The sequence below is a fragment of the Spea bombifrons genome, chromosome 10 (assembly GCF_027358695.1).
Source record: "Spea bombifrons isolate aSpeBom1 chromosome 10, aSpeBom1.2.pri, whole genome shotgun sequence".
NCBI lineage: Eukaryota > Metazoa > Chordata > Amphibia > Anura > Pelobatidae > Spea > Spea bombifrons.
The window spans coordinates 1,792,398-1,804,582 of NC_071096.1; the positions used below are offsets into that span (position 1 = coordinate 1,792,398).

The 12,185-nt window shown below is 43.7% G+C and overlaps 1 protein-coding gene across 3 annotated transcripts in view; it reads right to left on the reverse strand.

Annotated features, from left to right (window-relative positions):
• The window catches only part of TUB (TUB bipartite transcription factor), a 48,983-nt gene extending 43,049 nt beyond the window's left edge, over window positions 1-5,934 (reverse strand). For 2 of the 3 annotated variants that reach the window (XM_053449103.1, XM_053449098.1), the window contains exons 1-2: window positions 5,658-5,934; window positions 2,183-2,224 (exon numbers count right to left, since the gene is read on the reverse strand). In XM_053449103.1, the coding sequence (XP_053305078.1) occupies window positions 2,183-2,224; window positions 5,658-5,713 (98 nt within the window). In that variant the 5' untranslated portion in view covers window positions 5,714-5,934. The remainder of the gene's footprint in view (window positions 1-2,182; window positions 2,225-5,657) is intronic. The other variant, XM_053449099.1, reaches the window with a different exon arrangement.
• Between the last annotated feature and the right edge of the window lie 6,251 nt (window positions 5,935-12,185).

The following is a 12,185-nucleotide window of genomic DNA, read 5'->3' on the forward strand; positions in this document are numbered from 1 at the left end:
TTTATTATTATTATTATTTATTATTATTTATTATTATGATTTTTATTATTTATTATTATTATTATTTATTATTATTATGATTGTTATTATTATTTAGTATTATTTATTATTATTGTTATCGTTATTATTATTATCTTTTATTTATATAGCGCCAACAATCTACGCAGCGCTTAATACAATACATAAATTCAAGGGGTCTGACAAGACGAGAATTGACAGACTATTACAAACCGATCCATTCGGTGGAGAGCCCGGCTCGCAAGCTATATTAACCCTTTAATGCCCCATCATGCAGATTCTATGTAACGATTCCCTAAATTGATACCGGTTTCTCCTGAACACCTCGACTTGTCATTATTTAAAGAGGCACTTAATTGAGTCACCTGCATTCAAGCAGGGATATCGACCACAACATACTGGGAGCAAAAGCACCAACTTTAATACATCTTAAAGGGCCAGGACGACCTCATACTATTTATATATATAGCCCCAGGGTAAGGCTGAAACATATTAGCCCTGCGGGGGTTATATAAGCATCTTCTCCGTCCCCTCCCCCACCCTTATAAAGCCTGCCTGAACCAATCGGCAGCTTAAGAGGGAGAGCAGTCACTTAATGGGGAGGAATAATCACACAGATCCTGAGGAAGTTAAGATATCCCATGGGATACACATAACAGAGGCTTCTGATACAAAGATTCCATGCACAACCTTCTGTAGCTAAAGCAGCACTCCCATGGCATATTTAGGGGGGGGGCTGAAGGTCAAAGGTCAAAGCTATAATAAAAAGGTTTTCCAAAAAATTGTTAAAAAAAGACAATAAAAAATTGCTATGTTCTGATTCTACTATGGGAGATTTGTTTGTTTTTTCCCCCAATAAATGTAAAAAAACGTAAGAATAGTTTCTGAGCGCCTACAGAAAAAGGCAAACCGCGCGGCCGCGTGGAGTCTCCTCTTGGTATCTAATTAATGGAAAGCACATTCAGTAATTAGTAAGCAAGGCTCGCCCCAGCCACGATCAGCATGTCGATGATATATCTATTTGATCCATATTTCGTCCTTGTATTTAAATGAGCAGCCCCTTATGTAAATTAGGCACAAAGCCCCTGCCTTCATGGCCCATGAGGCTTTGCAATGATTTTAATGAAGTCATAACTGCCCGGTGCCGCAATACAGAGAGGGCTCATTACCCGTATAAATGAATATAATGAAAAGTAGACTCTTCGCGTTCATCTTCGTGGGGGAAAAAAATCTTCGTATTCCACAAATATTCGCCCCGTTCCTGTGTTCGGTTCGGATGAATATTCGCGTAATTCTTCGTGTTCGTTTTGTGTCGTTTTTTTGTAGAAGGGGTTAATACGGGGTAAACGCAGTACGCACTACGCAGCAGCTTTGGCACCAGGGTTTTAAAGGTCCGTACGACCAACTCTATCAGTCGCCGGCAGGGGCCTCCTATGCCATCAGCCGATGAAGGGTAGCTGCTCTCCATTGGTTGATGTCAGAGGAGCCCCCTGCCGGCGACCAATAGAGTACGGACTTTTAAAATCCTGGCGCCGGAACTAGGCCTGGGGAGACCATTGGTTCCAGGAGTTAAAGGTCCGTAGAGTTTTGGCGGAAGTTATTGCCGGGTTATGTCTGCAGAGATGAGGATGAAGGTAGAAGAGAGAAGATGAAGAAGATGATGCAGAAGAGGTCGGCGGAGAAGGCAGCGAAACATTTAGTTTGAGAGAGAGTGAACAAGAATGAGAGTGAGTGAGAGAGTGAGAGTGAATGTGGGCATCAGACGACTAATTTCATTCCCAAATTAAAAATGCCCCCTCCCCAATTATATAACCAAATACAGAGATGACCCAGAACCCCCAGGGGCATTATAAACTCTGCATTCTTTGTGACACTGAATTCTTCAACTTTTTAAATTAACGTTTTGCTTTTATTCCCAAACCTTGTCTGAAAAGATAAAAGAAAAAACTGCCGCCCCAGTTAGTTTGTAAACCGTATATCATAAACAAATTATTATAATAAAAAAACTATTTTTAAACTACTGCATATCGTGACGGAATTCCTTAACAAAACTGATAAAGTAATAAATGATAAAAAAAATAATAATACTATGTGCTGGCAATTTTCTTGTTTCAAAAATAATAATTTACCATCTTAAATTTATATTTCTATGAAACAGAGCTACCTGGTCAGTGCTGGATCCGGGACGGTTGCGAATATCCCGATGCTGCAGATAATAATGATACAGAATCAGATCAGAATGATACAGACGCATCTTACGATACTTTAAAGGACTTTCAATGTCACAACAAACAAGTCATTTCAAGTCATTTTTGTGTATATATGTTTATTTATACCGTATATATAAATAAAATAATAATAAAATATATATAAATTATATATGTATATATATATATAATATATATAAATTATATATATATAATATATAAATAATATATATATATATACCGTATATATAATATATATATATGATATATATAATGTTTTGGCCCTCTGCTTTCAAAAAATAATGCTGAAATTTCGTCATAAACCTAATAATTCTTTAACATTTTAGTTTAAAGTGTGGGGGGGGGAATTGTGATAACAGATTAGTATGCCTGTGAGGGACAAACTTATTTTACTTTTCATGCTCTGCGTAGATTTAAATGTTAACTGATAAATAAAAAAAATTCTGGGTTTTTTTTGTGGACATCTCCTACCAAAAATACACAAAAAAATATACATTTGCACTAAAACATGACTTTTAATAGCTATGCCTCATTTTGCATTGTTTTCAGTTTTTTGGTGAAATACTTTGTATAAAGCGGGATTAATGCTCAATGTGTTTAAACTCATAAAAGTTATGTTTTTTTTTTATCTTTCCAGTTAATTCCCCTCCTGCTTTCTCTATAAAGCGATATTTGTTTTGTTTTTTTATTATTATTTATTGATTGGTTTGTATAGCGCTATCATATTCCGCAGCGCTGTATAATTTCTAAAACAATGTGGCTGACGATCTCCGTGTTTTGTAAACATTAAAGCGATAAATAAATAAATAAATAAAAACGCGATTGTTCATTTGGGGTTGAAAAGCACATTGCGGGTGTTTAATACAGAGATATTTAGTGTCTTTTTTTCCCTTTGGATAATCGTCGTTCATGGATTTTACAGGCAGGAATCTTTATTGGGTTTCTCCCCTGGGACGGCGGAAGACAAATCCTTAGCAACTCAAGACAGGCAGTAAGGTTTCTAGGAGATGTGCGAAGCGGGGGGGGGGGGGGTTGTTCGGGCTGGAACTGTCCCTTTAAATCCATGCTACGTGTTGCGCAATGCTGACCTCTATGCCTTTAAGCACCTTAGTGTTTAAAAGTGTCCCTTAAAGTGTTAATGTCACTTAATACAGTCTGCCGGCAGATCGGCCCCCCGCCGTCCCATCTAGTCTATGGTCTCCTCTTAGATTCAGGAGCCATATGTCTATCCCATGCATGTTTAATCACCTCACTGTATTACCCTCTACCACCTCTGCTGGGAAGTTGTTCCACTTATCTAGCACCCTCTCAGTAAAGCAGACCATAAAACAACTCACAGCCAGTCACACAACTCACAGCCAGTTACACAACTGACTATCATTTTCCATTCTCTGGACTTCTCTTCTCGCTGTCACCTCCTGGCCTTCGCTGTAGGGAAAAGATTTTGGGCAACTTTTCCTGTTCAAACACCACACTAAACTGATGCTTTATGGCAATGCTAATGAAGTCCGTTCCATAGACATTCATTAGTCAGAGAGTCCGGCTGAGTGATTAAGACTGAGCCATTCTATTGTTTCCCAAGAGAGTATGATAAGGAGTCGGGGTGTTTAGTAGATCGGGGGTCAGATAACAGAGCGAGAACTCATCCAAATGGCTGATATGCAGCTGCTTGAAAATATTATATTATGGGGCAAAAACTACAACTGGGGTAAAATAAATATATATAATATACGACCCGCTTTTTTTCATTCTAAAGACAGTCGCTGTCCGGACTTTGTGGTCGATGCCCCAGAACCGGCCCTTTTATTAAGCATCTGGATTGATTGCCCTGCGTTTCCTCTGATGGTTACAATGTATTCAGCGTCCAAAGACTGTTACAGATTCACGGCTCCTGCAGAACGTGTTACACGCGTTACGCGCTCCGTGTGACGGTGACGCCGGCGTGTCTATCGTCCCCCTAATCCGTCCGGGTAATAAGTACGAGGCGCTCTTCCGGGAATGAATCCGTCGCTTGTCACTCATTCACTGGCTGTTACCCGGTGCCGCTAACAACACTTCATTCCGCGCCGCTAATAATACTTCATTCCGCGCCGCTAATAATACTTCATTCCGCGCCGCTAATAATACTTCATTCCGCGCGGCCAATCATTTACAAATGTATCCGATGATGTGTGAGGCGTTCGAGATCACACACACGTCTTGCTAATCCCGCTAGGATATCATACGTGACTTCTGTTTAATTTATTCATACGGGGTCGATTTGCATGGCATGCGCCGGCAGTTAAATGCCAGCAGCTGTTCTATGATGTCATCAGCGCTTGCTGGAGGGTTAATAGAGCGATGGGGATGGGGCTCGCCGCCGTCACGGTGCATTCATTAAGGAGCACGGCTTCTGTATGTGTGCGGGGCGATCGTGCATGTGTGTCGTGCGGCGTCGCATGTTCTTTCAGACCGAGGGCTCGGAGCTCGCTTGCAGCATACAAAATAAACGCAATAAGCAGCAATCTCGCCGTTAACCCGTTCCTGACCGGTTTCAAAGTCCTACAGAAACTACAATGGAAAACGCTGCTTTATCTAAAACACCACGAAAAAATGCCGGCATTCCCAGACGCGGTCAGCGACCGAAATCCACCTGCTGAGGACTACAATTCCCAGCAGGTTCAGCCAGCGCTGACCAGTTTGGGCTGCCGGGAATGCACAGATGCTGGATTTCTGCGAACTACAATCCCCGTTAACGCTCCGACGGTCTATAGGCTTGGGCCGCCAGACAATTATTGGGCTGCTAAGGACTACGACTCCTGGTAACACATCCCTGCATGATGAGAGTTGTAGTAAGGAGCTCTTGAACGGTTTAAAGCTGCCATTTCCCCAGATTTTAGTACATTAAAAAAAAAATTCCCCATTTTGTTTGGTTAGAAATGGTTTTGCGAGCATTAGCGTCCAAATTTATAAATGCAAAGCGGACGTTCGCCGAGCGCCAGATGAGCGGCGGCAGAAACCGCCGTAAAAGTTCAAGCACCCAGCGCTGTAGCGTCTGGGGCCGTCCGCAATAGCTTATTCCTCAATTTTATCTTACAATTATTCATATATATTTTTTTTTTTTTAAATCATGAATAATTCATCCGCTGCCTCCATAGATCCGGCTCTTCCGGGAGAGTCGGCGTTATTACGGTATTCTAAACGGCATTTTTCTCCTTAAAATTATCATACCAAGACATAAAATCAGACTTAAAAATGCCTTTTTCTTCTTCATCGATAATATTATCCGTTGCATGCATCGCATTCGCCGACTGGGTTACCTTTACCGTGGTATTGAATTAACCCCTTCTGCCCCACGTCAGCGAGAACAAATCCAGCCATTCCAGCATGGCGGGGGTTAAACGGATGCCCGCGATACATTGAGGACCGTACCTGTCATAGCTCCATCTGCTGTAAGCCATGGTCCTGTTGCTACTAACCCCTTCCATTCCGGGTCAGGTTTTGGGGCCCCCCGGGTTCCTCCTCTTTTTTTTTTTGTAATGCAGATGCCGGGGCCCGGTGGAAGATGCCGGCGGAGCTGCCGGGCCGGTAGGCAGTGGCTATAGGATGGGTACCTCCAGACCTGTAAGTGTTATCAGGAGGCAATGCACAAGAGCTGAATTAGTTGGGACTCACAGCCTAAGGAATGTACCATTCTTTGTGTGCGGGGGGGGGGTTACCAGGCTGCCTTTTTTTTTTGCTATAATATCCTCTGTTTAGTGAATCCCCTGCAAAGACTGGGAAGAGGATAAAAGCCTGGCTGCGCCCGGGTCAGGGACGGACGCACCGAACGCCGGCCCCCCGTCTGGGATTGTTATTATTTTCTGATGATGGATACATTGTATCCGCTACCTGCTGGCACACAGCTGATTGTGCGAGATACAGGACCGTATCCACAGAGACCACTCATCCTTCCCTCATCCTTTCCCTCAGTGAGTGAGCCTCGGGGGTCTCTTTACACCGGCTCCCATCTGAGATGCCATTATTATTATTATTATTATTATTATTATTATTATTATTGTTATATTTTATTATTTATTTATTATTTTTATTTCTATAGCACCAACAATTCCTGCAGCGCTTCTTACAGTCCCTACATTTAAAGGGTCTGACAGAAGTAGAACCGACAGACTAAGGCGAACCGACACATTAGATAGAGGGTCCGGCTCGCTTATAATCTAAACCCTTTGTGTGCAAATCTCCATATTTTCACCATTCATGGTGTTATCAGTGCTGAGCACACTGACACAGGCAAGCAGAGGAGAGCAGGAAAGAGGGGAGGGGGGCAATTGCCCACTTTGGGGGCTACTACAGGGATTTTCAGTGGCATTTAAAGGACCAACGCAGAAACTCAGCTGGGTGTAGCCTGTGGCACAGGGCAAGAGTGAGGTGAGCCGGTACCCTGGGGTATGTAGATGTGTGCATAGAATGATATGGGGGGGGGTGATAATAATAATAATAAAACATTCTTACTGAGTAATGTATACAGAAAAATACTTGACAGGAAAAAAAGCTTTTTTTTACCAGACTGCACAAATATATAATATCCCAAAACATGTATTCTCTGTGTACCCGCTGTACAGCGCTGTGGAATCTGATGGCGCTATATATAAAACAAAACAAACAAATAACATAATAATAATCACAGTAATAAGAAGAAGAATAAATGCAGACCATTTCTGTGTTCTTCAGATGAATGTAAAGTTTTGGAAAGGTTTCCGTACTCGGGGGCCGGATGCGGATAGTGTGATAGTGTGATAATGTGATAATGTGATCCGGTAACGCAGTTTGTGCGCTCAGGCTGTTGTGTTATCGCACTGTAGGTTCACATTGAGAAAGGGGCTTTTCCACCCCGAATTTCACTTGCATTTACTGCTAAACCCCGTGGTTTTCTCTTTGCCGGAGTTTACTTGCCTTATCTCACCGCATAATAATCATAACCCGGGAACTCTCAAGGTGTGATGCCGAGTCTTTTTGGGTTTTTGCCCCAATCTCCCCAAGGTGGAGGGGCAGATTCTGGGGGTCACGCAGTCTGACTCCTTCCTATTCTCCCCCCGCTGTGATCATATAGAAGACTTCCAGTTGGTGCTTTTCCTCCCAGTATGTTATGGGTGATATCCCTGCTTGAATGCAGGTGACTCGATTAAATGTATCTTTAAATAGTGACAAAGTCAATGTTTCTGTGAAGACCGGTTATAAGACCCTTTGGGTAACACGCTTAGCGAATCACCACGTAGAATCTTCATGGTTAGCCATTAAAGGGTTAATATCGGCTCTTTTGGACAGTTCTCGGGTACGATCATACTATAGCCCATAAGGAAGCTGCATTAGAGCGCGCCGGATAACCTTTACGTGGGCTGAATAGTCATCGTTTCCATAACAGTGACCTTATTCCCTCCTGGCTGCGAGCGCCGGCCTGCGCGACACGGAACGTTCCGTGATACATATTAACGGCTTTGCAGGGACCGGCCGGTGCGTTAGCCGAGGCTACAGACAGAGCCTTAAGGCTGTAACCCTCCCGATACCCCAGCTCCATCCGGCAGGGTCACACCGCGTCCTCTGCTCAGCAAATACCCCGGGTGGGTCCAAGCACGTGCCGCCATATTCATAAACTGCCTCGTCATGCCCTCCTCGTCTGCCCCAGATGCATTAATAACATTTGCTACGACGTGGCTCGCCATTGGGGAACATGGCGGGGTGGCGGTGGGTAACTGGGAAAGGGGTCCATAGGAGAGACCCCCGAGTATTGTCTGAATCGTTGCTCCCTTAATGTCAATGAAACCAGAGATTTGCATCCGATTCAAATATTTTTGGGTTAAATTTGACGTTTTTTACGTCTCGTCGAATATTTTTCCCGTAATTCTGAGATGTGGAAATTTCACGTTCTTCAACCCGGATCACAAGGAGGGGGTCCAAAGAAAATCACCGATCCTGATCATATTACAATAAAATATTCTAACGTTCCGAGCTCTAGAACTCCCCCCGGTCCAGCCTAGAACGGTTTCATGTCGGTAGCGAATCGGAGGACGGAAGGGATTTTCACACTTTTTGGGTTCTCACCAACCGATTTAACTCCAGAAATGTTGAAATATTGTTTCTAGCGATTTATATCCGTCTAGCGGTAAATATTTTGGGAAACCCCTTCTTTGGCTAAATGTGGAATTTTATGTGAAATGGGTCCCTTCCTACCCCGTCATATAATTACAACCTCACAACTTGGATATAAAAAAAAAAAAACATGAATTATGGGGGTCTCCTTCTGCTTCCTCATAGTTACCGCGCGTGATAACTCGGATACGACATCGGGGCTGCGTGACGAGGCAGACAAGTCCCTCAGCAGCGGGTCAGATGTCTGCCTTTTCTTGGCTTTTGGTGGTCAAGGAGGACAATCAGTGTAAGAATGGTCTGTTGTCATGGCAACTGATGGACGATGAGCATCACAGAGAGCTCCGGGGGACCTGCATCCAGCCTCCTCCCTCTAATTCAACGAGGACAAGACTTCTTACGATCAATGAGCGTCACGGACAGAGCGACGGCTACGTAGATACATGATGTTAGCACCGGATCGTAAAATCAGGGAAATCAGTGAAATCAGGGAAATCAGTGAAATCAGTGAAATCATGCATTTTCAATCCTTGACTAAGATACTGCTTGTTTTTATTTTTGGGGGAAACGCACTGGGGGGTAAAAAGTGATTTTGGTGTAAAGTTTGAAACAAAGGAACCAATGGAATCGTCCCATCTACTGCTGGTTGCTATGGTGATAAGACTAGTTTTTAAAGTGACTTTTTATACCACAGCCCCCCCCCCCATGGTGTACTTTGTGGATTAAAGAAGCAATTTTGGGGTAAAGTTCTAGATTTGGAGTGGTCACCATGGCAGCCAATGGAACGTTCCTTCCGTTTGCTGTTGATTTAGAACATTGCTCGAGAATCGTTCTTTATAAATATCGTCCCCCCGCTGACTCCCATCCCCCAGTGCTGTGCGCGGACGCCATTACCTAGAGCTGTTTGGTTTCAGCATCCCTTTAATTTAACTCATCAGCGGACCCCCGAGGACGTTTCCCACACCGGGGTCTCGCAGTCAGTTTTTATATTCTTTCTTAAACATTTTTTTGGGGTTTTTTTCTAGAAAATCTAGAACCTGTGGCACCGCGAGCCGCTAACGTGAAGGACGTTGCGTGTTTTCTTTTGCCGGAGCGGCAGGAGTCGTCGGGGAATCCCACGCGCTCGCCGCGAGCCCAAGAGTCCCCAACCAAGCCAATTATGAAGTTGATTACATAAACAGAAAGAAACTAAACTGGATTTTTTCGCTCCTGATTATGACTCTAATTAGGCAACGACTCTCAAACTCCGGGCGGCAGAGGCACGAAAGCAAGGAGACATTTTTAGTGTGAAACATAATAAAAGCGTTGTTTCTCGCGGCGCTCCCTGCTTATCGCATGACACCGTTAATGCAAACTATTACATCATCGGGTGCTTAAAGCAAATGGGAACCTGGAGTTTGGTTCCGATGGGGCTCTTAGGTGTTGGGGAGCCGATGCCCCACATGGTTTGGTTTTTCGCAGAGGGTCTTCAACTCTTATTTACAAGCCAGGTCTGGCAGGCGACAAGGTTTTCCCAGAGACCCGGGACGTCTCGGGGTTAACGAGTAACGAAGGCCCACGGAAGAACCTCGCGTAGAAAAGAAAAGCCGCGCTTCCGTGTTCCCTCTCGTCTGGAGCGATGTTTAGATGCCGCGGCCCTTTGTGATGTGAAGACGAGGAGGATCCTTCAGGAAGCATCCCGAGAATCCCGACGTGGGGTGGCAGAAGTAGCCATAAAACTTGGGTGTTTCCAGTAACCCCGATATTTTACCTTCACACCCGCCTGGCGTCTCTCATCATCTGTCCCATGACTGTCGTGGATTGAATAATCCTGGACCGGGCACCAAGAGGACAAGATGGAGTCTCACAACCTCCGGGAGCCCAAAGGGTCTACTTCAGACTTGGATGTTTAGTATGCTTGAGCCACAAGAAGAGTGAAGATAGATAAGTGACCGTCCTGGACCCCCAAAAGTTTTAAAATGGCCTTCACTGCCCTCTAAATCCATAACCCTTTGTATCCGTATCGGTAAGGCGTCATTACAGTTCGGGAATCATCTCTGCCCCTCTTGGAATCGTTAAATAGACACGAAAAGACCCCCCGGCAGAAGCCAGCTCGGGCTGTTCTCGTGTTCTATATTTATTGTCTATATATAACTTTATATTGTCTATATATATATTTATTGCTGAATGTAAAGCGGCCTCGACGAGCCGCCAGCGTTTCTGTTTACTGTGATTTCAGAATAAACAACAAACGCGTTTACAGTAAATTGGGCCCTCGGGGGCAGGGATTTCTCTCGGGGGTCGATGAGCTAAAAACATTCCCCGTATTTTTAACTTGGAATCTCTGACCAATAAATACACGGCTCTTCTCCACCTTTAAAAAAAATCAGTCGTCCCACCGTTAGTCCTACAAGTTTTTTATTTTTTTTTAGGTATTAAATGAAAGAGTTTTTAAGGAAGAATATCGGCAAAAATAAATTATTAATTCTATGGCTTGGCTTTTCCCAATATCTGCTTAATTCTGGGAGGAAGACTCGAGAGGGGCGTAACGTTGTTCGTCCTTGTGGTGGAATAAAGGTCACAACACCTTTGGCAAATTATTCCTCCCCTAATATCAGAACACCCTATTTTGCACGCATCATTTATGGGTTTTTTCAAGGCAAATTAGCGTTTTTTGAGGTTTATAAACCACATTCAATTAATACCAATTTCCAGGCATTTATGTGTAAAATACAAAAACGATCAGAACAATAAACAAATATTTTAAAGAACGTCACCAAAAACTGTATGTAGCAAAACATTTAATCGTCTGACAGCAGAACGTTTTATATTACACTAAAACGACGAACGGCGGAATAACAGGATTCACGGTTTTTTTCTCTTCCATTTCAGCCAAATTCAGACCAACGCATTTCACCCTCCAGGACATCGCTCCAATATCAGCCCCCGGTACAGCCACTGGGGCTCAATGACCGGCGAGTGTTTATCTTTTATGATGAAATCATTCATTTTAATACAGAATTACTCTCCGTTACATGAAGCCGTCTGAAGGCTGGTAACAAAATGGAAAATGTAGCAAAGTCAGCGATATCGCTTGAAACGCGTCTGCCGGCCTCTAAAAAGAGCCAAGAGCGTTAACAACGAACCAGAGATCTGATTAGAAATAGTTTTAATTTATCTTCCAGTTTACGAGCCTCGAACCGGGAAAACGTACGGCCCCCAGGAGGGTGGCATTTTGCTGGCTGAGTGTTGTGAGAGTCAGTGAACTGCTACAGGTTGGCTGCCTGTTATAGACAAAAAAAAAAAAAAAAAAAAAAAAAGGACCAAAAAATAAAATAAAAAATACAAAACATTTTTGTCGAACATAAACGTAGACGGACGCCCAGAGAGAGCGGCAGGCACCTTGATATCGTCACATTTTATTTGGCTTTGAGTACCGAATACAGACGGCCGGTTTGGCTACAGAGAGGGGCAGTGGGTGATATGATTAACCGTGTGAGCGCCAGCGGGGCAATGAATACAGCGATGTGATATCTGAAGCCGTATCCTATCCTGTATGTCATCACACGCTCTTGGTTATGAGATGTCTCCTGGCGGCAGCTTTAAAACGCATGCGCGGTCACGGTGCTCGGATACGTATGGATCACATATAGCAGGGAGAACAGAGCTGCCTGTGGATTTTGGGCAGAATTTCACGTCCGGTTGCACGGCTGCGAAGTTTCAGCTCCTCGGCGTGTTATTCAACGGAGGCGCATTGTACGCCGCGAGCTAAAATCACCAGAATCTGGGAATTAAACCATTAAAAATAAACAAGCTTTAGGCCTACGGGGTGACATC